The 26585-nt window shown below is 46.4% G+C and overlaps 1 protein-coding gene across 2 annotated transcripts in view; it reads left to right on the top strand.

Moving 5' to 3' along the window:
* Positions 1-272: 272 nt before the first annotated feature.
* Positions 273-26585, top strand: part of LOC144152041 (uncharacterized) — a 32081-nt gene continuing 5768 nt past the window's right edge. Inside the window, exons 1-6 of one of the 2 annotated variants that reach the window (XM_077683232.1) lie at positions 273-1374; positions 1434-1547; positions 6353-6644; positions 7776-7840; positions 8874-8916; positions 12591-12927. In XM_077683232.1, coding sequence (XP_077539358.1) covers positions 529-1374; positions 1434-1547; positions 6353-6644; positions 7776-7840; positions 8874-8916; positions 12591-12751 — 1521 coding nt within the window. In that variant the 5' untranslated portion in view covers positions 273-528 and the 3' untranslated portion in view covers positions 12752-12927. Of the gene's footprint in view, positions 1375-1433; positions 1548-6352; positions 6645-7775; positions 7841-8873; positions 8917-12590; positions 12928-26585 lie in introns of those variants that run through there. The other variant, XM_077683231.1, reaches the window with a different exon arrangement.

Here is a 26585-nt window from a genome sequence, read left to right as displayed (position 1 = left end):
CCCGCTGAGCTGGCAAAGCGCCATTGCACCACCTGATTGGTCTGCTTGACTCGCTTGACAGTTGAGCTTTACAAAATTAAAGAGGAAAAATGTGTCCAACAATAAATTAATAATAACATAAAGCAGGTTTTATTACTTTTTATAGCAGATAAATAGGAATTCGCTTTTTTGCGTTCCGCATGCAAACATTGCACTAGTAATTTCAAATTACGCGTCCCATTAATAAAGGTCCTCCCTGTTCTGTGTTTATACCGACCGCTTCGTGAGAAGGATGCGATTGTTAACCATGTTAACGTTGTTAGTTCGCTTTATCGTTTAGCGTAAAGATCGTCTGTAGTACACACATCGGTGAACATCATCATTGCGTACCAACAGCAAAACAAAGAGCGCTCCACAGGCCTGCCAAAGCGAAGTGCGTCTACTAGGGAAGGGTCGGCCCAATGGTGTGGGTGCGCAAGACAAAGCGAAGGAGCGTCGTTGTTTGGCCCGTGTGGTTGTCGCGCGGGCTGATGCCGCCGCGCCGATGCCATGCAGAATAGCGCCGCTGCCGAGGCGCCGGACGAAGAGAGGATTCTGCGCACCCACGGTCTGCTCGGTTTCCGCGAGTTCTGCTCCAAGAAGGGCTCTGTCAACCTGCGGCAGCTCGGCAAGTTCGCGCTCGCCGGACTGGCCCAGGAGTACGTCAACACTTCGCGCGCCAAACAGGGTGCCCCTTGCAACGCGCGCTCTTTGCGCCGCTTCCAGCTCGGCCTCAACGCGTATCTGCGCTTTCTGTACGGTGCCGACTTCGATTTGTGCAGCGACCCCGCGTTCGCATCCCTGGCGTCCCTCCCGGCGTCGTCGGCGGTGGCAGCAGGCGCGGCGGCGGGAAGCACAGCGGTGGTCGCGCGCAGGATGGGCCACTCGGCGGACGCCGTGACCATCACGGCCGAAGACTTGGCCAAGATCGGCCAGTACTTCTGGCGGGTGGTGAACACGCCGCGCGGGCTGCAGCAGAAGGTCTGGTTCGACCTGATGATCCACCTGGGCTCGAACGGCATCGAGAACCAGCACGCGATGCGCAAGGATTCCTTCGTGCTGCTCAAGTCGGCGGCCGACGGGCGCCGCCGGCTGCAGTGGAAGGTTCCCGGCGGGGCGTCGGTGCCGGACGACCCCGAGAGCCCCATGTGCCCCGTGCGGACGTTCCAGCTGTACCTGAGCAAGCTGAACGTGGCCTGCCCCGCGCTTTTCCAGCGGCCGCACGACGGCATCACCAAGGCGTCGCGCTTCTGGTTCCACATGTTTCCCCTCAACAACACCATGCTGGCGCTCATGATGTACGACATCTCCAAGGACGCCGGCCTCAGTCGCGTCTACCCCAACTTCTGCACCCAGGTGAGAGAGACGCCCAGCTCTTTTTCGAACTGTCTGCAAGTGCGCGCTCTTGTTGACAGGTGCTGCCGGAGAAGGGGCGCTTCTACGAGCTGGCGCGGCGTGGGTGCCCGTCCCTGGAGAGCGCCCGCAAGGAACCCGGCGTCGCCTACAAGCTGTGTGCTCAGTGCCTCACGGTAGGTTATCGGCGGGCGACTATCCCCACCTGTAACTTGCATTTCGCTACTTGTCAGCTGCCCTCTGGTCACGGACACGACACTCATCAACCGTCATGGCAAATGTGAACACTTATGGAACCTTTTGTAAACATTGTTACCCGTGGATACTAGACAAGTTAGTATACATAGCTTGCACTGACGTCACTGCAGCTGTCATGTTGGAACACTGCCTGCATGGTGGTAGGCGGTTAACTTATCTGTCGCTGTCATCTCGAGCACTGCTGAGATATCCGAGGGCAGTACTCCAGAAAGGGCTGTCGTGACACCACGTGCAAGCTATGTATAGATAGTAAGATTCATCTAAGTGGATTGCCACTTCCCCTTGGAACTTGCTTGTTTACTTATTTTTATGACCTAAATGTCACTACAGTGCATGTTTCATTAAGGGATAACCACCGCGTGGGGCAACCTTTTTTCAGCAATATGACAAGCGACATGATGGGCTGCTGCTATTGTTCACCTCCCTTACTTGCCGTGACAAATACTTGCAATGGCCGGAAAGGATGGGGCAACGTAACATCAAGGATGTTGTAATGCAGCATCAGTGGGCTTGACATTTGTGAAAGATACTGTTCACACAATTGTGACAAACTCGATGGGAACCAATTACAGATGCCCTACAGGCTACAGCTGTGTGGATAATATTCGCATAAAAGATTAGCAGGTGCCCGTCATGTCTGCACATGCAGCCGCGTCTCGCAGGGGAAAAAAAAAACAGGCCTAGGCGTCCATTGTCTGCGTCGTGGCCACCCGATTCTCAGCCGCGGCGTCAACAGATTTGAATAATCTCAGTGACGTACTGTGTGGTAATTCTCTACTTGCCCTTGAGGGCTCCGCATTACCACCGGAGAGTGGAGCCGTGATTGCGAAAGAAAGCGGCACGACGCCCGAAATGCCTAAGCTGCAGTGTAGTTGCCTGCGAACATGGATATCGCCGCAGGGGTGCCCGCACCTTGCTCACAGCAGAGTCATTCTGTAGAAAGGCCCAACAATGCTTCCGAAGAAGCTGTGAGTGTTCACGCGCACTTCGATTGAGCAGTGGGTGCATTGTTAGCTGGGAGACTACTGGCCAAACGGGTGAAGGGGAAGGCACTCGCCGAGAGCTGGGCAATCCGCGGTTGATACCAAAACACGGCAGCTGGCAATCTGCTGATCTGTGCCGACGACTTCACTCGTGTCTTGTGACAGGTAGGCTGTAGGAAACTGCGCGAAACAGTAGTTCACATCGAGGTGATGGTTTTGAGCTCGGTGGTACACAATGCTGCTGCTGCTGCCTGTACAAGCGCTACGCATGGCCCGTGCATATTACGTTTCCTTAGCAATGGGGACGTGCAGGCTCCAGCATGGTGACGCTCACACATGGTTGCTGGCATGTGTGCCACACCAGTGAATACAGCCTATACATGTTAGCATTCAGCGGGTAATGGCAAACATTGAGTCAATGCCCGCCCATTTGGCTTGTCACTTCTGAGTGACGAAAGCAACGTTTTTTGGGTGGCCGAAACCAAGCAATTCAGCTATCCTTGTGCGGAGGTCAAAAAATGCCATCTGCACAGTCAGATTGGTTGTCGTCCACCCCTTTTGCGTGCTTAATCACTGCATGTGGTTGTCGTTTTAAAAAACATGATAATGTGTTGTCTAGAAGCAAGATTTCATAGACTTTGCATGCATTAATCAGGGGTGGTACAGCTGCACCAATTACGCGAGAGTGCTAGATTTGGGGCTTGATACTGCAAGATGCACCAAAACTGCAAAATTGAACCAAATTGCACCTGCGCTGCGCCAAAGCACAAAATTCGACAACCTTTTTCGAGCATATGCTAGTTCTAGCGGGAAGTCGCAGCTATTGGCCGCGAGGCCCACCACTGGAGAGGCCGGCGCTTCGATCGTTTTGACGTCACTTGTAGGATCACCGTTCCTATCTTGCTGTGTAGTTGGCTTGCAGCGCGTTCTAAAAGTATTTTCGTGCTAATTTCCTTCGTTTGAAGTTAATTCTCAGTGCGTCAAGCGCAGTTCGACCTAATGGTGACTGTATAACCGTATCAACTGTGGTAGATTATCCGCAAACACCATGAGTGTGGTGGTGTATTATGCATGCGACCGAAGCGTAAGCAGCGGCTTGTTTCCTGGATCAACAATGTGGACTATGACGATCGCCGAGTTAAGTTTCTAGATTTCCCTTGTTTGCAAGAAATGTATAAAGCAGGAAATCGTGAAGCGTTAACTGCTCGCAGAAGCACACGCACCTGCCGTGCCTGCCTGCACAGCCGACGGTGCGGCACGAACCGACGCAGGTCGCAGCAGCAGCAACAACTTGTCGCCGCTTTTTAAAATCACACAAGTCGTGGAAAAGAAGTTCCAGGTTGGTGAAAGTGGATGTTAGTGCGATGAAAAATTCTGATAGGTAGTGTCATCAGCTGTAGTTTTCAAAGCGATGCTCAAATATCTGCCGCTATTTACGCCGACCGGCCGCGTAGGTCGGTCCCGGCAGCGCCGGCTCGTTCACACACGGTGCGGCGAGCGGCCGAAGGATGGCTATGCTTGTGCTCGGCCGACGCCGTGCAGGTATCTTGATCATCGATCGCTTCAACGGAAATCACCGCGCTTACAGAGTTCCCAGTGCGTTGAAACGTTCTGTTAGAGACTGTCACTCGCAACTCTAACGACAATGAAATATCTGCTGCGACGCCAAGCCTAAAGTTCCCAACATCCGATTACGTGCATCCGAAGCCGGCTGCGAACTGTTGGCGAAGGCCCTCCCGTCGCGCACGCGCGTGTTGCGTTTGGGTTCCTCTAACTTCTTGGGGGACCCCAACGCTCGGTTCTCCTATTCTGAATATCCCCATTACCCGAAATCATTAATGACGTGTTTCGCCTTGTACGCAGCCTCGCCTTCTGTGAAAAGTCGTGAGTTTGGAAATTGATGCTTGAGAAATGCCGGCTTACTGTAAACATACAAAACACGCTGCAATTATAAATTACCACAGCGAGCACCTAATGAAAACCTAATATAGCCTTGTTCAAACCCGGTCAAAGGCATTAAAACTCGCGTTCATACTGTTCATACATTGCGGACAAGTCGCGAAAAGTAAACATCAGCTGTGCAGAGTACAGGCTACGGCAGTGATTGTTAATCAAATCCGGGCATGACTATAAAAACATCGTAGGGGAAATAGGCACTGATTAAGCCAAACTGCAGACCATAACAATACTTTTAAGCATGTGCGGCGAAGCAATCTGATCACCGTTCTCGTGTCATTCATTTACCAGGCAATACGAGCAGTTCGCGCGGTGAGATCATAAGTGAGCGACGCGTTTCCGTCGCTGTTACAAGGTGTTTGCTTGCACACACATGTCCCGTCGCAAGTATTTCATAATGAATTTACAGCATACTTTTCTCGGCATCAGTTGCATCGTCCTTGGCGTTAGCTGGCTGCGTATATAAGAGCTGTGGGTCGCGATGGTAGCAACTACCTAAACGCGGCGGTGTCGCCGGGAGCAAGCGAGTCGCTGATAGCTTGCCCGAATTATTTGGTTTACAGACAACTTTTTTGCTAATTTGCATCAAATCCACAAGGAGCGGGCGAGACGGTGGCCACAACAAAAAAACACGCTTCCGCTTACGCACGGGGAATGTGTTGTAGCAGACGACAACACGATTCAGCGTCCTACAAGTGACGTCACTCGTAGGTGGTGCCACGGTATGTCCTCGAGGCCAATAAAGCAACCTTAGGTTTGTAAATTTTGTGTTCAGGCTGTGAGGGGGCGCGGCGGTCGTATAATGTCACTTGATTTGATTGATTGATTGTAGGGTTTAACACGCCGACGGAGCACAGGCAATGAGGCGTGCCATAGTGGAGGGCTCAGGATTAATTTTGGCCACCTGGGGATCTTTAAGGTGCGCCGAAATCTCGTACAAATGTGCGTTTTTGCTTTTCGCCTCCGTCAGAAAAGCAGTATAATGTCATTCCTACCATCGCTCTCTACCATTGAGGGAAAACGTTTAGGAGGGAGCATCACGTGACAATCTTTAAGCATAGTCATGTAAAATAAAAAGGAAAAACTCAAGGTAAGTACACCCTCACGTGACAGGCAAGCTGTGGTTCTTAGCGCGTAGTTCTTAGTGAGGTTTATCATGCTGCGGCTGTACTGATGTGTTGTGTGCCGCCATGTAAAAGTGAGATGACAGAGTACAGCATCCGCGTCTTTCATTTTATTTCACAAAGTCCACCGTGCTTGTCTTGGTTCTGATCATTTTATATTTTCAAATTGCCGCTCAGGCCCTCTTCTAGGTAATATTTTCAAGGTTACAGTCAGTTCAGAACTCACCACAGTCCCTCCCAGGGGTGATCTCGCTTTTTTTCCCCCCCGTATGTACCCATCGTACAGATTAAGCAGTCCTCGGACAACCAGCTCGTGTACTACCTGTGACATGAGGCCGAGAATGATTCGTTCTTCCTGCGCGCGCCCCAAAATCGGTCGTTCTACACCTTTTGTTTTCACTGAAGGAGACAAAAAAGTACCACAAACGTTATCACGACAACGTGGCACATCCAGCATGCCACCACGCCAGAGCACCTATGAGGCGAACGTATGCAAATACGCATGCGAGTAAAACCAAGCCAAAAATGATAATATTTACCTGCACGAGCTGCTCCAAAAGTGGGTTTTATGCTTTAAAAAGTGCTCCAAACGCTGTTATAGCTGCCCCGCCCCTGATTAATGTGACGGCATTGTTCAGTGTCCTGTTCGGTGTCGTGCAGCCCGTGCAGGTGTCGAGCGCTGGACCCAAGGGGATCCTGTGCTCGGTGCCCTGCCTGGAGGCCTTCATGCGTGCCAAAGAGGCGCGGCAAAACGTGCGCGTTTCCTTCCGGGACGGCACCCGCGTGCCGGCCTACACCCTTCCCAGCGGACAGCCACTCCAGGTGCAGCCGCAGCCACAGCCGCAGCTGCAGCAGGCACGAGACGACCTGGGCAAGAACCTGCCCGAGGACGTCTACAGCTTCATTCAGGAGGTGGCACGAATCCAGGCACTGGGGCACACGGTGCGGACAGGTGGGTGGCACTGCTTGTGTGTTCCCTAGCTGCAAATTCGCTGACGAAAGAAATGAGGCTTTGAACTGGAACATGCAAATTTCCCCTATGGCTGTCTTTGTAAGTCAAACTATTGCTTGGTTCAGTTGCTGTGATGAAGTGAGGTGTAATAGTTATTTCTAAATGTGCATGAAATGTGCCGTTATTTGATCTTCACATAGCTGATTTTTGTGCCTTGAGTGTCTTGGTTCACATTTTTGTGTTTCTGTTTCAGACTAGTAAGTTTTTCCTGCTTTCTTCTTCTTCTTCTTATTCTTCTTTTGTTTAATTGCCTGGCGGGTTGTGTGAGCACTGAGCGCTGATGCTTACAAGTACAAGGGGCATTCGTAAAATTTGTATTGTCAATACTGTAAATTTGGAACAAGATGTGTAACCCTGTTTTAGCAACATAAAAAATGTGTTCTACTCGTACATTGTCAAAACTTCCAGGATTTTTCCTCCAAACTAATTAGTTCACACACCGTAGCCATCTGTGCTCAGAAAACAGGACATGGAAGCGTTGGCTTGCAGTGGGCCCATTGTGTACGGAGAAGGACGAAGACAGGAGGTGACAGGGTAAAACATAATGGGCAGCATTTACTGCAACGTGCAAAATAATATACTGCATACAAACTAATCGTAGGCCATAATAACATTGCGGTGAGGCACTAAACAACACTTGAGGGATCAAGATGGTTCCATGCGCCAATGGAATATTGGTGCAGTGAGGCACCACACGTGCGGTAGCGAGATTGTGCTCGGAGCTTGCTGGAAATGTTCATCCACATTGTGTTTTCCAGGTCAAGAGAGCGCTTGCCAAAAGAATACAGAAATGCACCTTATGTCACTTCCTTCTTGCTACAGCATGTTTTTCATTTCTGTCCTATGTAAACAAGCACTTTCATCATCATTTTTGTTGCACTTGACATGTTTTCGTACTCGCTAAGTTGTTGCATGCCAAGCAGCTATGTACAAAGCTAATGCACATCTGCACTCTCCCCATCGGTGACATGCAGTTGCAGCATATTTTTGTAACAAGCTCCATGACTTGTGGCTGCTGTGAGCCCAGTTTGGGCTGTCCTTGTGTAAGCGCTCTGTGCGGGTCTCGTGCAGATGGGCTGCCCACAGTGTTCAAGCAAGACGGTTCCAACGCACAGGCCCGCTCCCTGCCCATTGAGGTGGGTGCAGCCACGTTTGTCTGCTTGCTGGCTTGCTTGCTCATTTCCTTGTCACCAAGCCCTGCGATGGCATGGCAATGAATGCTGGAGCATCGTGCATTTTTTTAACACGCCAAGATGGAATGGAAGGAAGAACGTGTTAAAGAAGAGTGAGGGGAGGGGGGAGATATACAATTTTAAAAGGACACTAACTAAAGGCAACCAGCAGTTGGTTTCAAATGAAAGTGTGACCTTCCCACAGCCGAAAGATGACTTAATTGCTGAGAAATCACTAATCAAACGTGACACAAACGGTGAATGCAGCAGCCACCGTTTGTGTCACGATAAACTGGAAGCAAGCGAGGCAATGGTGAGGAGGAAGAGGACGAGGAAATACTTATTCAGATTTCTGAACAGCCCAGAGGGCAGGCCAGGGGAGTGGTTCCTTCTTCACTGGAGCCCATATGCAGTCCGCGCTGCCTGTGCTCTGTCCACCAGCTGAAGCTGGGTAGGCAGAGAGCGATCGAGTACAGCAATACCATGTACCGAGCGTCTTGCTTTCCCGAACTCTTGAGCCTTTTGCAGCTCTGAACCAACCAGCAAAATGTTCCTCCTTGGTACCTGTGATCAGTATTGATGCTTTGTTGAAGAAAAACATATCTTTTTGAGGCCCCACGAATGCTGGCGTCGAACCAACCACTCGTGCGTAGCTCACATGCTTCCTCGAAAAGCAATACTGCCACCCCAGGTATGGAGAAGTAGCACCATCCAGTGTCAGCTGGGAAAGACTTCAGGCAAAGCAGGCATTTTAACCACTTCCGGTACAATTGCGCAGTATAGCAGGTGGCAACGGCACCTGTCTTCCCATTTTCGCTATTTTCTACCTTATTTTAAAGAAAGCTACGTGTAAGAGTGGTGCATTCGTGTTTTCGGGGAGCTAATCTAGAGCAACTGTATTTTGACTTCAGTGTCCCTTTAATATGTCCGTCTCGGAATAAGAAACTTGTTTCCACTGAGTGAAGACAAGTGTTGCTGCTTTTGCTTTCTCTTGCAGCTGTTGCGGCTGGCTATGGACGTGGGGAAACCAACCAAATCAAGTGAGTGCAGTCTTGTGATATGTTTAGCTCTAAGCAATTTGTAACGACTGAAGTCATTTTGACTTTGCTTGGGCTCAAGAAAGCCATGTGTTCTTAGTTGGGTCCTTTTTCACAGGCAACTGTTAAATGGGTTAGTTTACTCTCACTTTCGTAGTGACAGCTGCTATCATTCGTGTAGTCATTTGAAAATTAGTTTGTATAAATTTGCATTCATCCAGGTTTGGCGTCTCACTCACGCAGGAGGGCTATTTGCAATCACAAGCCCAATAATTAGCATTTTGACAAGGATTGACATTGCCGCATGCGCACTACTTCAGCACGTTGACTACGGCTATGGTATTAACATTCACAGTAAACATAGATGCCTGATGAAACCAATGTACATTCATGAACAGAATAGGCAAAACAGCTATGCGCCAACCGAATTATGCTAGTGGCCAACACAAGAGTTTGCAGCCACTGTTGTGCAAATTGGGCGGCTTCATAGCAACATTACATTTTTAAAAAATGGTGTCGTTGTAGTCTGGTTTTGCATTTCTTATTGAGGTTTCATTGCACATTGCTTACCTTTGCAGTTCGGCCAATCAGTTTTCAGGGGATGTCATTTTTGTGCTACTCAGCTAAAGGAAGTTAATAAGTTTGTTTTTGCATTGTACACTCATTACAAGTGAATTCTTAACTCTGTGCCACTTATTAACTCTTTCGTTACTGCGGGAAATTGACCTATTTTGAAGGGTCTAACAAAACATTTTTTCTGTGCTAAGCATGTTCGTTAGTCACATATTGCAATGACAAATGCAGATGATTCCCCGCGCTTTCCAACGACACCAGTTTCGATAATGTTTTCTTAAATATTGATTGCAAAAAAAGTTATCAAAATTTTTGTCCAGGCGTTCAAGAAAATAGAAAAAGGAAGTTGTGTATAACAAACACCAGCAGTAGAAAAAATTTAAAATATATATTTTGTTGGTAATCATTTCAGAAACCCATCCTAGAAAATTGAGTTGCACGGAACAATTTGTCAGATATAAAAGAAAATGTTAGCACACGTGGTTCCCGCGCCTTGTGGTGAAGCCCAACCTTCATTTTCAAAATGCGGAATTTTTGATGGTTCTATGGAAGAAATTGCGTGGTTCAACATATACTAGAGGCGCCAATTAGTCCCCGTGTAATGTAAAAGCACCTTGTCAATGATTATGACCAGCACAAGATTTAAGAGAAGCAAGCGATGCAAAGAAATCCGCTTGGAGTTGAAAACCAAATACGGTGATGGATGCTTGTTCACGTTCTGATCATCAGTTATCAGTCAGAGCTTTCATTTACGGTTTATTATCATCTTCTGACTCGCTATGGCAGCCCTGCTTGCAGGAATAAGGTGCGATGCCCTAGAATCGTGCCTAGCAAGCTTTCACCAAGCAGCTGTTGCGCATAAAGAGAGTTCAGCACTACAAGCCTCCTACATTGCAGCGCCACCCAACAATCTCAAAAAGAAACAGTAGCAAGCCTGTTGGAGAGTTTGTCAGAACAGACAATTCTGCTATGAAGCGACACTACCCCTCCGGATATACGCCTCGAGCTTCGCGATCGCTGCGCCGCCTGCCGCCGCTTCTCCACGGCGTTAACGGGATTTGCGCTGCGTGGCTGATAGGGCCGCGTGCAGTGTTTAGGTTCTGTTTCGCTTCTTTTCGCCTTTCCGCGCCCTGAAAAAAACTTATGGTGTGACGTCTATAGTCAAAGAGTACGTTTAGGTCACTTAAAAAGCAGCTGTGTCTTCGTAGAATACGCGATTGCCTGCAAGAGCTACCCGGAGACGCGGTGGACGCGGTGCTGCGCGCTTCGTCGGTGCTCTTCCGGGCGTCGGCGACGGTAGCAACATATCACCCCTGTCACCCCCAAAACATCAGGCACAAATGAATTCTACTGTCGCCTCGTTTAGACCTGATACTGGCACAATGAAAGGTCTTCATTTTGCAGCGTCGACAACGAATGCGACTTCGTTTCGAATATATACGTCGCAGAAAAATATGTTTCGGGGATGTGATTACCCAAACCCGGACAATAACTTATGCGTTTTATAAGCGTACAAACCATGTGGAAATGTTAAGTATATTCCAAGCCTAGCTGTGCGTGGTTAAATATGTGCCCACACACCAAGGCAAGTTAATGAAACCACGGAAAAATAAATGCTGTGCAAGTGCGGAATTAAGAAACATAATTATCTAACAGAAATAAAAAAAACAGTGCAGCTAAAGACGATCGAAACTTAAGCCAGGTAGGGTTCACTAGACCAACTACAGTCGAACCCCGCTACAACGAACGCCGCTTCAACGAAATTTCCGCTTCAACGAAATATTTCCAATTCCCCGTCAGCTAGCCATAGAAGTCAATGCAACAAAGTCCTCGCCACAACGAACCATTTGTCAGGCTTGCTTTCGCTTCAACGAAATTTTCGATGATTTGGGCTGGGTTTGAACAATTATTTGACAATAAAATAAGCATAGCGCCAGCTATCTGTAACTTTTTATACATTCAGGACGCTTAGTTTCACCGAAAATGCGCGTTGCGACCACACCGCCACCCAAAACAAAACAAAAAATAACTCATAGGCGCACGCCATTGCTTGATGGTGATAACGATGTGGCTGGCCGTCTTTACACGAGGCGCAGGCCCGCTTCGCCAAGGCGGAGCCCCAGAGCTACAGCCAATCCATATCCAGTTGAAATTGCATGAATGTGCTCCGCTGCTGGCGCGGTGCCGTCATGTATGCATTGTGAGCAGCTGTCCTTGCCGTTTTCCTTCTACCATTCTTCATAGCCAAGAGCGAAAATCATGTTTGCGCGTTTGGTCTTGAAGCCTAGTCATCCTATCTTAGTCGCGAGCGCGCGGTCCTGTTAAATGCAAGCGCGCGCGTCTTGCCTGCCAAGGTCAGTAGCTGCCGTGCCCTGTCAGAGGATAAGATAACGGCACTGCTCCTGCCACAAGCGAGAGGGGGGCTTCCCACGGCCTAGCAGCTATCTGCAAGTAATCAGCTCGGTGGGCACGCCTTGTTGTACAGCGATACGTTTTGCGCCTGCATATATTCACCCCCCTCCGTAACGCGTTCTTTGGGTGGTGAAAAAACAGATAACCATTGGTATGTTTGTTATCCGAATAAACATGAGTTATTGCGCGTCACTCCTTTTTCTAAACATTGTATTATGCTGCCAATGTTGCGGAAACGCACGGGGCTATTTTTCTGGCCTTTCCGTGGTGTGTTGGGGCAGATTTCGCCTCAACGAATTTTCGCTTCAACGAAATTTTTTGCACGTCCCGTCAATTTCGTTGTAGCGGGATTCGACTGTATTCGCGAAATGCACTGCTATTTCGCGAGACATCGTTTGGGGGGGGGACACGCTGTCTACAAATACGGAGCGGAATCAAGCAATGAACGTTTTAGTAATCACACACACACACACACACACACACACACACACACACACACACACACACACACACACACAAATCTCACGTTTACTTTCCTTTTGTTTTTCTACTTCAACGAACAGCTGATCATACGGCGGCCGCATTTTTGGAAGTATACAGGGTAGGCTGTTCAACAAGCGATGAAAGGTGTCGTTGGAAGAGAGTGGTATGTGATAAGGCCCTCTGATTTCAGTTTCTGCTTTATTCTGCAGGCTCCCTGTGCCATATGACGATATTTCGAAGAAGCATTAGTCGCGGACGCGGATTCTATTCTAAGCCCGTCTCCACGCTGTTCGCAGAGGAGCAGATGAATGTTTGCGGGCGCTCACCTCACGACAAGAAGACTTTGCCGTGTGCTGATTCCCGAGTATAGTTATGCATTGTCCATCGTACTTTTGTTGAATATTCCAGAAATTAACACAGACTGGCTTGTAAATGGTGGTGATCAATATCTGAAGTATAATATTGGAAAACGTAACTGGCGTGCTGTCAGGTATGAGTGCCCCGCTGATTATGTAAGCTCACAAAACCAATTAAAATCGTCTACCGTATAGCCGTAGCATGAACATCTGAGGAACCGGTGGTTACAGAGACACTGCTAGTAAACTCAGGTCAGTGTAACTACAATCGGCTCCATCACACGCCGGTTCCGCGACGCTGGCCTGTGACACACACCTGGTGCTTATACAGACCGAATATGCCACACTAAGATCGCGTCAGAAACATTTACACTCTCGAAAACACACCTCATTTGTGAACAGAGTGACTGCTCCACATAAACATGGATTTCAAACGCCCGCACAGGGTAAATCTCAGTCGTGGACGTGCCACAAAAGCAGCTGCGGCACTGGGGAGCGGGACGCCGACTCCCGCGCCTGCTTTCGAAACGGGCCGCTAGGGGGATTTCGTATACCCCCATACGGAAAGGAAACTCGTCGCTGAACAGCTGGCACTGTTCAAGGCCAATGCGAAGCGTTCTTGTCTGAACTGATATCCGACGACTTGGTGTTATCTTTCGACTTTCAGCTGAAGCTGTAATCGTAGAAGCAAGGCGTGGGTGAAGTGGAAGCACGGGTGGCATGCTTGTTTCGAGGAACAGTAGTGGGCGATGGAGGCACCATGGCAAATCAGCTCGCAGTTCGGTAACTGCGTAGTAGTGCCAAATATGAATTTTGCAACGCAAGAACGAAACTGAAACTGCCGGAAACTGGCTGAAAATGCCAGGTACACTTGCTAGACATGCAAGGGACCATCAGAAGTAAGCTTTGGCAGAATAAAGCTACCCTTTCTCCGAACCAAAGATCACTAGTGAATAGCTGGTGTCATTTTCAATCATTATCACCTCTCCACGCTGTCGGATTACAAAGCTGACAACACATTTTGGTATTTGACTTGCTAGGATCCTCTTGATAAAAAAACCGTGGTTGATTCCTCTGTCATAGGAATCGGTAAAACACGAAAGTGAAATGTGCAGCGAAATCTGTAGCTGAGCATGATTTGTGGGTCGGCGGCTGTCTTGTGGGTGTGCTTGGCGAGCGACGTCCTGCTGGTAGGTCGCTTCGGCAAAGGTGTACTGGCATCATTTCCGTGATGGATATGATGTGAGGGAAATCTTGGTGTATTCCACCATAAAACACTGTCGTGTTAAAATATAAAACCAGAAAACAAACAACCCTAAGTATAATATAACGTACTCTTTAATACTAAAAGTTGCTTTCCCGCAAGAAGACCCAGTGTGCAGGGGTTCACCCTTTACAGGCCACTTGTTTCGTTGTAATGGTGTCACTTCCGTGGCAGATATGGTGTCACTGAATCTGGGTGTATCCGAAAATAAAACACTTTCGTGTTAAAAATAAAATTATGGTTATGCAGCATAGCCACAAGCGGCATGCTTTTGTGTGAAACACAGCAGCCATGCCCCCTTTTGCAATAACACACGCACCTCAGCTTGCAAAAACGCCGTCAAAAATCTCAATGTCGCCGGCGTGAGAAAATCGGAACTGATTCCGAAAGTTCAGTGCCTACACAAACCACTAGGTAGCATTATGTGTACGAGAAATGACTACATGTCAAAATAGGCAGTATAAAGCGTTGATCATCGGTGATCGATTCGAATCAGTGGCGTAGGCAGGGGGGGGTTTCACCCCGCCCCCTTCTTCTCACTCCGTATTTTTTGAGGAACCATATTCTGCCCAAAGCGCCGTGCATAGTGCCTCCTTTTCATCAAATTGGCGAACTTGCCAGGCTCGTAGCAAGAGAAAATTATGAATGACGGGGATTTTCTCGCGACCTTCGGTAAGATCTCAATCAATGTGTGCGTTCTAGTGGCTGTTGTGCTATTTCGAGCGTATGTCTAAATTGGTTCAGGCTTCGGGGGGCGGAAGGCGCGACGCCGCTTGCATGGCTTGCTTGATAGAAGTGTTGTACACGTCCCTCTAAAATAGGGACAAAAGCTCGTTCCTGTTACTTCCTCATTTTGAAACGAGTTCCCGTTACCAGCTCCGTTATTGCAAAAGGAAAGCATTCCAGTTCCACTTCGAATACTGGAACATGTCGTTACATTAACGCTACATTTCATTTTTTAAAATTAAAATATGGTGCCGGATAATGCTTAGGCGAAATAAAGTGAGAAATTTAAAACTCACATCGATCGACGTATATTATATGACTATGAACACCGTCGGCAGCAGATTATCTGGAGACAAACAGAATCTAAAGAAGCGCTCCTAGATGAATTTTTTTAGGGAGCACTGGACAAACTCCAGGCATGTCTAACGTCAACTTTGGTGCTCGTCTATTCTAGGTGCACCACATATGGTACTTTCAACTTCGGTCTTACAAATGCGCAGTAAGGTTACTGCGCTTCAGATGTGCAAATAGAAAGTATAATCACACGCAGGAACATAATTAAATTTCCTGCATAAGAAACCGCGTCGAAAGGAACAATACATAGTCTTTAATGTCCTTCAACACGAATGACATTAGCTATAAATGACATTCGCTTTGCCCATGCGGGTCTACATGGCGAAAAAATGCCGTTTGATAATGATAGCAGTGGCGATTAAAAAACTCGCAGAATTGCAAGATAACAACGTAAATGCGTCCAGAATATCTTCAACTTTTTACTGAAAAAAAAAAATTAACTTGAAAAAAAAGTGTATCTCTATTGTAGGTGACAATTCACATCAGAAGACGAGGCAAATAAGTACTTAAGATAGACTTTATATTGGGCGAGTTGGTGCACATTATCAAAAAGTGTAAGCTGCACTAAGGAAAACACCACACAGAGAGAAGTACATAAGGAACGGTGCAGACTTGCAGCCATTATTCCACGCAGAAACACACATAACTACAGACAGGCATATCATTGCAAGCGCACGCGCGAAAACGTAGAAACAAAACAAATCTGCACAAACTTGTAGAGAGGATTTTCACAAACAATCTTAGATAAGCAAGACTGAACGCTGGCCATCGACCTTCGAGCGGCCACTGCAAGGTAATGTCCATACGGCGCGTGACGAAATTAAACCCAATAATGACGAAATTCATGTCCTTTGTCAACACGCCGCGTGCAATACAAAAAGACCTGGCACTCCCGTCGACCGATTCCAGCCAGATCAGCGACATACCACGGCGCGCCCAGCTCTATTGATAGCCGTTGACCCTTCGAATGACCTCACAGCAGGTGCCCCTCTTCCGACAACAACACACCCACGCCCTGTGCGCACTAATGTGGTAATTATCCCTGACAGATACTTAGGTAACCTGTCCCTTGCAGGGAACAATTCTATCGGCCAGAGGCGCGTCCTGGCCTCCCCAGACAAATGATTCAAGGTGAAAAGCATTCTCGCAGCTGCGCTATTCACCCGTCGAACGCCGCAGAAGCTCAACCGGCATGAAAGCAAGCACAACCTGTGGCCTGCTGCGTGGTTATTCTTCTGCCTTGGACCTTCCAGGAAGCACGTTCCGCTGACGGGTGGGCCAATCGGCCAGCTTATAGGAAGAAAAATACAGTAGCGACTTGTGGATTTTTGTAATCGAGCCTTGGCATCAAAACCAGCCAAATCCTGGCGATGTAACGTTTGCAGAAGGAACACCGTTGCAGTTAATGGAATGGAGGCGTTACTCCGGTCTTCCAAAAAGGAACATAAAAAAACATTTTTATAGGAACTAGGTTGCTGTTTTGATAGCTTTTCCTGGCATCACTGTTCATTTGCATCCTTTTTGTGCCTGAATAAGTTTATTTAGGAATTTTAGAACTGTCCCGCCATTGGAATGCGGGGATAAATTCGTCGCATTTAGCACAGGACTGGGGTAATTGGAGATTAATAGGAGAGGCCTTTGCCCTGCAGTGGGCGTAGATAGGCTGGTGATGAGCAGTACTGTGCATGCCTCTGATCATCTGATCACTGCAGAGTACAGATGACCACAACTAAAAGTGGCATGCAAAGAGACGATGGTGATTTTTCACTTTTAACTCTTTCGCTACCGCAGAAAATTTACCAATTTTTAGGGGCCCAAGAAAACACTTTTTTCCTGCTAAAAAATTGGTTAGGCACTAATTACAGGAACACAAAATGCAGATTATTTAATGGCCTTTCCAATAGCACCAGTTTTTTAAATGTTTTTATATATCATAGTTGTGAAAAAAATCAAAATCAAAATTTTTGTCAAGTTGTCGAAAAAAAATGATAAAAAAGGAGTTGTGTATATCAAACCACCGGTAGTAGAAAAATATTAGAATATACATGTTGTAGAGAAACATTTCAAAAACATGCCCTAGAAAAAATGTCGACTTGCGCGGAACAGTTTGTCAGATATAAAAACAAATGTTAGCACGCACGGTGCTCGTGTCATGCAGTGAAGCCCAACCTTTAATTCAAAATGTGCAATTTCGGGTGGTTCCCTGGAATAAATCTGGCGGTTTGACATTATCAGAAGCACCAATTTGCCCCCACATAACGTAAAAACATCTTGTCAATGACTGACTTTGCATTTACAGGGAGCACAATATTTGAGACAAGCACACGATGCGGAAAAAACATGCATAAAGTTTAAAACGGAACGCCATGGTTGATGCTTGTTGTCGTTCACGGTCAGTTATCTCTCAAAACATAAAGCTGAGCTTTATTATCATCTTCTTACTCGCAATTGTAGCCTTGCTCGCAGAAATGAGATACGATGCGCTAGAATCGTGCCCTGCGATCTTTGGCCAAGTAGCAGTTGCGCGATGAAAAAGATCAGCACAACGAGCCTCCGCTATTGCAGCGCCACCTAACAGTTTTTAAATAAAACAGTATAAAAACTTATCGGAGACTCTGTCCGAATAGACAGTTCAACTAAGCAGCAACACTAGACCCTCGGAGATAACCCTTGTATGGAAACGAAACTGGAAGGCGAACAACTGGCAGTGTGTAAGTAAGGCCGGTTTGAAGTGCTGTCCTCGTCGGAACAGATATCTGGCGACTGGGTGTGATCTTTTGACTTGCATCTGAAGTTCTTATCGCAGAAATCGGGTTAGGGTTCAGTGGAATCAGGAGCAGCATGCTTTGTTCGAGGATCAGTCGCGGATGCTCCAGGCGTCATGGCAGGTAGCCTTGAAGTTGGGTAACTGCGTAGTAGCGCTGAATATGAATTTTGCGATGCAGAAATGAAACCGAAACTGTTGTAAACTGTTCGCGAATGGTCGTGGGGTAAGTAGAACTACCACAGAACTTAGAACAACGTGCGCAAAGGCAAAAAAACTGCCTAAAATCATAAAGTAGCTTTGCAACCAGGCACTGCTTAACATTTTCAGCCGATTTCTGGGATTATTACTGTCAGAGCGCGAACCTGACGATTGAAAATGGTTTGCTGGTTCACCATTCACGCCCTGATAGCAAAAAACAAACGCTGGTGCAGAGTAATTACAAGTGGCATGCATTGTTCGTTGGTAGCAGTGATGCGCGATGACCACGCCCCTTTTCCACACCCAGGTGATTCAAAAGCGTGTCAAAAATCACGTTTCCGTTGCAGAAATGAGAACAAAACTGATTTTGAAAGGTCATTTTCTGATTCAACTCCGAACAGCTTTACTTGTTCGAGCAACGCCTGGAGCGCTGTGGAAAGGCGCTCCCAAAGTATCGATCAAATTGATCAATTTTAAAAGGCGCGGTAGGGAAAGAGTTAATTACTAAAAAAAATTATTCAGGAGAGAAAAAGTGAGTGAATAAGTAATTTTACAATAAGAAGTTAATTGATTCTTTAAAAATTTTGATTAAAAAGTTGTTGATTAGTAAGAATGTCTCAGTGGTGTATGTTGTGAGTGCACTGAATAGTGTAATGAGAGGGTGCTGCAGTTGACTGATGTGCTGTTTTTGCGCGTTTTCGTCACTGGCAACACATGGTTGTAATGCAAAACTGGCCCTGATGGCAGACTAGCCAAATTTGTAAGGACTATAGTTTTGGACCGCCCAATAACTGCTCAGAACAGTTTTGGGTGGACAAATAAGAGACCAAATGTTTCTGACCAGATGGATTTGTCCTTTGGCAGCAGCTGCCTGTAAGCAAATAAGGACGCAAACGAACAAACCAACAAATTTACACTCATGAATGCCCTGCACTGAAAAAATGTGGATAAAGTTGGCTGTTCCACAAAGTCTTTTTTGAGAACGAAGAACAAAGATGCATGGGACCCTAGCCATGAATAACTTCGCTATGGAAATAAGTTAGCAACATCTCCTGGCAATTTCAATGGGGTTTCTCGGAGTTTAAATTCTCAGGATTTCTCGGAAAGCTGCTCTTAAAGCCACTGAGGTGGAAGCCAAGAATTATGTTGCCCCACAGTTGTGACAGCCGACAGCGCTACATACAATATTGTGGCCCAGCCTTGGTTTAAGGTTTTGCCGCCCCAGACATGGCTAAACGATTCCCTGCAACATGTGCCCTAAGTGGGCTTTCCAGCACTCGCAACCAGAGCCAACGTCTGGCGGCCCAATAAGAAAGTTCCTGCAAACTGCACGTTTCTGGTTCAAGTTGCGCAGCTTTTGCCCCTGAAGAACTTCTTTTCCTATCCCACGCTTTCCGGCACACCCAAGCGTTTTTTTCCCAGAGTGAGTACAATGCAGCTGCCAGCTGCACACAGCGTTTAAAACCATTTGTATCACCAGGGACTTTCAAAAGACCATTTCACAAAAAAAATTGCCGCTGCGCTCACACGGCACACTTCAGTTTCACCTCCCTGTTGATATTTGTACTTGCCTACAGTAAGCCACTTTTTACTGTTCCTGAAAAGTCTGTTTACTTTTTCCCAGCGTAATTATTTCCATTTTATTTCTGGTTCTTGCTGTGTGTTTGCGTTTGTTTACATTTTTGTAGTGAACATTGCACAGCACCTCATCACTTGACCCCTGATACCTTTGGGAACTTAAGGATGCAGTAAATTGAATTTAAAATGAAGTCTGCCTGCGTTATAACTAGGGTGTCGGACTGGAACCGAACCGAACCAGAACCAGAACCAGAACCGAACCAGTATTTTTTTGCGGGAACTGAACCCTAACCTGAACCATTATTTTTTGAGCCTGTTGAACCCGAACCAGAGCTGAACCGGAAAAAGAAATACCGGTTACAGGGGTGAGACAGCTGCGCATATTGCGCATATTGCGCACTTTTGATACGAATCTGCTTTCCAGCGCCAGGATGCTCCAAAAGCTTGAAAATTGCAAAAATTGCGCCAAACTGCTCCAAAACAGTCTGAGAGCCAAAGATTTTAACGCTCCCGCCAGTTTCAGTGGGGCAAAATGCTTACTGGCGGCATAATTTTCCAGCAGCCCCAAGGTGATCCTGTTTGTAAAGGTTTAATTGATTGATCATTCAATAAAAAACCCGCATAAAATTGTCCCCAAGATAGTTTTTTCGAAGGTCGCCATGTCGGATTGCACATGTTATATTCTGTGAGTTTTTTAAAGTTTTTCCATAGAAAACAATTGCAAAGTCTTGTAGAAAAAATATGTATGTGTACTCAGGCGACAAACTACTGGTGAAAATTGATGAAAAGACGGCAATTTTTGGAGCGCCGTATATCTCCAGAACGACATTACTGGGCGCCGCCATCTTGGTGTGGTGAATATTGGAAAACATGGCCGTCGGGCGAAGCAGTTGCTCGTGGTTCAGGAAGATTTCGCCGATTTCTACCGTGGTTTTGGTTATGGGTGTGGCTGGGTTTTCATTTAGTCGTTTGATATGTTGAGGGAAGTTGCGTGACTCGAAGAACGGGAGTTCATCAAAAACAACGTGGGGCCCGTGACTTCGCCGTGTTTCGGCCTCGAGTGAGAGGCGCGGTGGAACTCGTTGCGGTGTTATAATAAAATGCTGAGTTATTGCTGCCTTTGACAGCGAGCTTGCGAGTGGCGGAAATGGGGCGATTGACACTGCAGAAGTGGCGGCGCAGGCTACATCGCCGCAAAATGTTCACGCAGTGGCCGATAGCAGCGGTACGGGCTATTATTGCACGCTAGTAATAATGGTTTATCTATCTGAAGTGAAATTTAATGCCAAGAGGGATCCCTGGTGGCTAAACATACCAAGGTTATTCAAATTGCAATCATAGTGAATGCGCACCTTGGGAATTGAAATGGGAGGGCTGGTGGGGTGCGACGACTGTCACCTCGCTTTGCGCAACTTTTGCCATGCCTCTACAGTTGTGTTTAAAGCCGAGTCTGGGATTACAAAAATAATAATGTCAGTATTCACATGATAATGAAAATACCTTACGATTGCTTAGTTTTTCGATTCGATGTTGTCAACGGCACTCCATGCTATCTATGCATAGAGCCTAAGAATTATAAATGGCTTGTAAAAAGGTAGTACAGTTCGTGCCATGTGATACTCTGGTAAAAAATACTTCATTGAAAGGGTGTTTCAGTGTTATGTACGTTCAAAACCCATTAAAAAGTGCACTACCCCCCCCCCCCCCCCCCCTTCCCCCCGAGTTGCCAAAAATTTGATTTTTAGGCTCCTAAGGTGACATAATAAATGTCATCATTCTGCTCCAAATCAAGGTTCTTCTGCTCCAAAATCGAGATTTCGCTGCTCCAAAAACTGCTCCCAAATCTGATTCAGCTGTCGCACCCCTGCGGTTACCAGTTTACGGCAAAACAGTTCAACTATCCGTTGTTGATAACACATGGTCAATGTCATTCAGCGCTTTAATGTCGTAATGTCAATCAATGTCATTCAGCGCATTATCGTCTGCTTCGCAGTCTGTAGCACATGTTTCCCCTTCAGCTTTATCACAGTGCTATAAACACTCTTCGTGTCCGGAAGATTGGGGGAGGATTGCGTTTGAATAATACCATGGTATGTTGCTCCTAGTTGCGCTAGCAGTGTGCAAGGCTGTGCAAAAGAAATGTCACACTCTTGGCAGCGGGCACGAGATATACAAAATTGACTGTGCCCTTCTTTTGTTCAGGGGCAGTCAGGTCGCAAAATTGCTGCATTGCTGACTGACCAAGGCAAAAACCCTAAATGCACCTACTTGTAGCTCATCAACAGTGTTGATGCTTTGGCTGTTCGGTACGTAACCGTAGGGGTGAAAACAACAGCGTGGTGGAAGGTGCACCGGAAAAAAGAAGCACACTTGCACTGACTAGAAACCATATGTTTTTATTGGTTCGGGGAATCCACTTCATATTAGCGAGGCAAACCCAGAAAGATGGAAAAAGAGAGGGGGGGGGGTAGAGTTGTGAAACACACAACAGGAGGATAACAGAAGACACGGGTCAATTTGAAATTCGAGAGGTTGTACATCTTTTGAATTGAGAAGTGTTGCAAACGTTGAGCACTAGACATAAGAATTTAGTCATTGCCACTAGAGTCACTAGTACTAAAGTATCTTGAACAGGAAGAGCTCCTCTTTGCAGGTGGATGGAACACTGTTGTGCATGAGTGCGAGCATGAGTGCACTTTTTTGTGGACAATTCTTGTAAATTGTTTTTCATCTAGGGATGCTGAATGAAGGTGATGCAGCCTGTGGTTGGTGCGTTTTTTTCTCTGATGCGTTTTGGCACACACTTGGCTAGGACGCTAAATGGACCATGAAAACGAAACCCAAATTTGCATATTTCGAGAAACTTGCCATTGGTTACTCACTCAGCTGTATCACGGCCTCAACAATGATGTTTTCACCAGAAAAGATTAGAAACATCAAGGACGCTAGAGATTGTCTGCTAATCAATGCCAGCAGTTACCTAATAGCGGAAATAATTAAAACAGATTTAGCAGTGTGGTGATTTCCTGTTAGCATTGAAGAAGTGGTAGACAAGAACGGAGCAAGAAGTACCAATAAATCCTCCGGCCGTTTCTCTTTGCGTTGGCTGTCTGTAGTCCTTGGCATGACATAAATGCTGGGCGAAAAAGTTGCCGCTGCGTTTTCATATCTGGCCTAACTGCTTTAAGTTTCCTTTAAAACTGCACCCCATTTATTGGGAAAAAACATTATTTTGAATGAACAAGGATTGTATTTGCTTTTGTGGTGCCTTTAAAATGTGGTGCCTTAAAATGTTTTAAGAAAACATTTTTCTTCACTTCTCTAATAATTGGCTAAGGGGCTATCATCGAAAGGCAATTCGTCGCATGGAGAAATTCGTAACAGAGCAATTCGTCGAGATGATGATTCTTTACCATGTTGGAAACTTTTTATGCGTTAAGGAGTACTGCGAACTGGGGTACCTTATTTACACGATTGTAAGTCGACTCCTCCCACAGTGCACATCAAAAAAAAAAAAAAAAGGCAGAACACGAGCCCATTCTACAACCGAAATTTAGTGGTCACCTGACCTGCAGTTCGTCCTCACTAGTGCCTTTTCTAGTGCTGCTGCTGCCATCATAACTGCTGCGATCCCACAGCATGTCGTCGTCCAGTGTGAGCCAGCACTTTTCAGAAGACTGTATCACCACATTGCGCGGAGTGGCCGACCATACGGAAAGCACCCACCCACACACACGCCCTCTTTACAGTGAGCCCGGCTGGTGTGAGTTCTCGATTGTCTGCCCACAGCCACTGATTGTATTCATTGTGCAAAAGGTACTTGAAAGACTTATTTATGCCCATGTCAAGTGGCTGAAGCTGCCCTGTCAGGCCACTGGGGATCACCAGCATCACCAACACCACCTCTGGTGACACGACACTGGTCATGAGAGAGCCCCATAATGGCCAATGGAAGATGCCAAGTGTAATACCACGAGCCGAATAAGAGTAGAAAAAAAAAGTATTATGAGCGAGCGTTCGGAATATAAATGCTATAAGCGATAGGTAGAGTTGAAACGCAAACCCACATTGACAACTAAGTTATTGCGTCCACAATTTCTCGTTTGGCTTGCCATTGCCGGCAGTACAAGTTTCAATTTCAATTGTAGGGTGATCCCCCACCCTACCTCAGATTTTCAAATTTGAAGGAATGGGTCAACCTACAATTGTGTAAATGCGACAGTTGGTTCTGGTTCATTCTACTACTGCACGAAACAGACTGCAGCAAAGACACAACATGGGACGCAGCGCATACTAACAACAGATCTTTATTGAGGAAACCAGCAATTTATTAGAAAGGCCAATCTTTACCGCCTGCGTACAATGAACGCGTCGTACCTTTTATAATACGTAAAAAATTGTGCAGACGAAATACTTCATGCTTAGATGCAAGTATTTCACAAGGCACCAATATTCCTGTTATCCAGAAGCAAGAAGAGCTATCTCGCTGCTATCGAGTCTGCTGTTTATCAAGTATTTTGTCACAAAGTGATGGGCGAAACAAGGTTCTTCTGGAAATAACAACTACTGGAGCCAACCGGCGTCCCGTTATAAACTAGAACAAAGCACGAAGTTCAAAGCAGGCATCAACAAAGGGTTGTGCAGATTAGAGCACCAGGAAATAGAATGCTGCAGCATTTGCTCTCGTTTCCGACACACCGAATCAGATCGAGAACATTGTTGATCAACCAAAAACAGCATAGGGTAATGATTGCAAAGCTACACCATTACTTTATGAAACAAGGCTGTGCAGCATACAAAGGGAGGAGGAAACGTGCACTTCACTTTAGACACAAGATTAAACCCAAGATAGCTGGGCGCAGCCACACGCTAGTTACAAAATAAATAGGAAGTAATGGTTTGCAGCAGTATTACTTCAAACTGTTAACGTTGAGTGAAAGTTTTCCCTCATTCGGTGTTTGCTTTGTAGCGTAATGTTTAAGAGTTGGTTTAGATTCTGGACTTTCGTAGTAGACGCTGCCTGATTTTGTGGGAATACAGCACAGTCAAGTTATCAATATGTATCACTCATTTTGACAAGAAGGTGTACATGAAAAGAATTAGGTTTAGTTTGGTAATTCTGCATATACCTTTTGACGCAGAATCTGTTGTTGTATGTCTTGAGTTCGTTCTACAAACTGCACATACACTGAACCAGTCACCTTTTGGCCTTGAGTGATACGACTTACCCGGCGCACATGCAGACTCCTGTGCAGTGTCAGCGTAAGAGTGAATTGAACGTTTCTTCGAAGGCTTTGAAATTTTATCTTTTATACATATGCGTTCCATTCTTCGGCGTATTTCCCCAATTTCGGTAAGCTTCTGATCTTGAAATGTTAAAACTTTTCTTTTTGAACAACTACAGGTTTTCCCGCTCAATTTAATCCAATCGCCATACAATTTAATCCAAACGCCTTCGAATTTAATCCAGGTGCCAGCGAATTTAATCCAAGTGCCGACCAATTTATACCAGCTGTAGGAAGGTTGTTTCAGGGGTATTTTGTGCGGAATCAGGTGCAGATTTGCGGGTTTTGATGCGCATGGTATGATGAAAATGTGGTGTTCCTTGCCTTGCATGCAAAATGCCATGTGCGCGCAGCTTAATGGACATAATTTTACTAATACCTGCAGACCAGGAGAGTGGTCTCGTTTGATCCGTTGGTGGCATGCGGTGAACGTCTGCGAGATCGTCAGAAGTATCGTCTCCTCGCATATTGTTACCCCAGCAGATTTGCCAGCGTATTTTTATGCGAGCAGACACTGCTGTCGCCAGTAGGCAATATTTCTGACGATCCCGCGTACGATATTATAATTCGGAAATAATGCTTAACGCTGCAGAAAAGCTTCGAATTATTGAAAACCAGAATGAAAAGGGCATTTAAGTAATGTGCCTTTATCAAAGGATCTTTTGAAGGCATTGTTACACGACGACCAGACAAAACTTCTGATGTGTGTTATCGATGGCGCTCTCGCAGGCGATCAGCTCACAGCAACGGTCTGCGTGTGTTAGTAAATGTATATTAAGCTGTTTGCATCAGATATTTTGTACATAATGGATCAAGAAACACCACGTTTTCATCACACCACGCGCATCAAAGCCCGCAAAGCTGCGCCTAATTCCTCACAGAACACCCCTGAACAGCCTTCCGACAGCGGGATTAAATTGGTTGGCACTTGGATTAAATTGAGTGGGCAAACCTGCAGTTTCCCCAAGCAACGAATGGTCCTAATGACGAATTGCCCGGCGTAACCAATGGCCCTGTTACAAATTCCCCTATTACGAATTGTCATTAGACAGGTGGTTCGTATGCCGTAATGATTCAACTCCTTGAACTGGTTTGCAAATTGGTACGGCGCTTGTGAACTGGTTTGGTATGTGATTTAGTCGAACAAAAACTGAACCATAATTAACTGAATTTTCTCAAGCCTAAATCGTAACCAAACTGTTTTTTTTTTTTTTTTTCGGTTGGACACACTCATTACAACCAGAGCCACTTGATAAACTAAATAAGCGATCTTATTTAGTGGTTCTAGTGACAAACAACGCAGCCGCCACCTAACAACACCATGAAAATACGCACCCTGTTTGACGATATTGTTAGGCAAAAAAATCATCATCATCATCATCAACAACAACAGCCTATTTGGATCCACTGCAGTACGAAGGCCTCCCCCATTGACCTCCACCCACTTCTGTCCTGTGCTCCCCGTGTCCATTCCTTGCCTCCAAATTTTCATATTTAATCTCTCCGTCGAGTTAGTGGCCTTCCTCTTCTTCTAGTCCTGTCTCACGGTGTCCATTCTGTTGTCCTTGTGGTCCACCTGTTGTCCGTTCGTCGTACTACATGGCCAGCCCAACTCCATTTCTTTTTCTTAACCTGTACTATATCATCTATCCGAGTTTGGTCCCTAATCCAGGTAG

This window comes from Haemaphysalis longicornis, unplaced genomic scaffold (assembly GCF_048455015.1).
Source record: "Haemaphysalis longicornis isolate Haplotype H1 unplaced genomic scaffold, Haemaphysalis longicornis Haplotype H1 scaffold_9, whole genome shotgun sequence".
In the NCBI taxonomy this organism is placed as follows: Eukaryota; Metazoa; Arthropoda; class Arachnida; order Ixodida; family Ixodidae; genus Haemaphysalis; species Haemaphysalis longicornis.
This window is presented reverse-complemented; position numbering and strand designations above follow the sequence as displayed.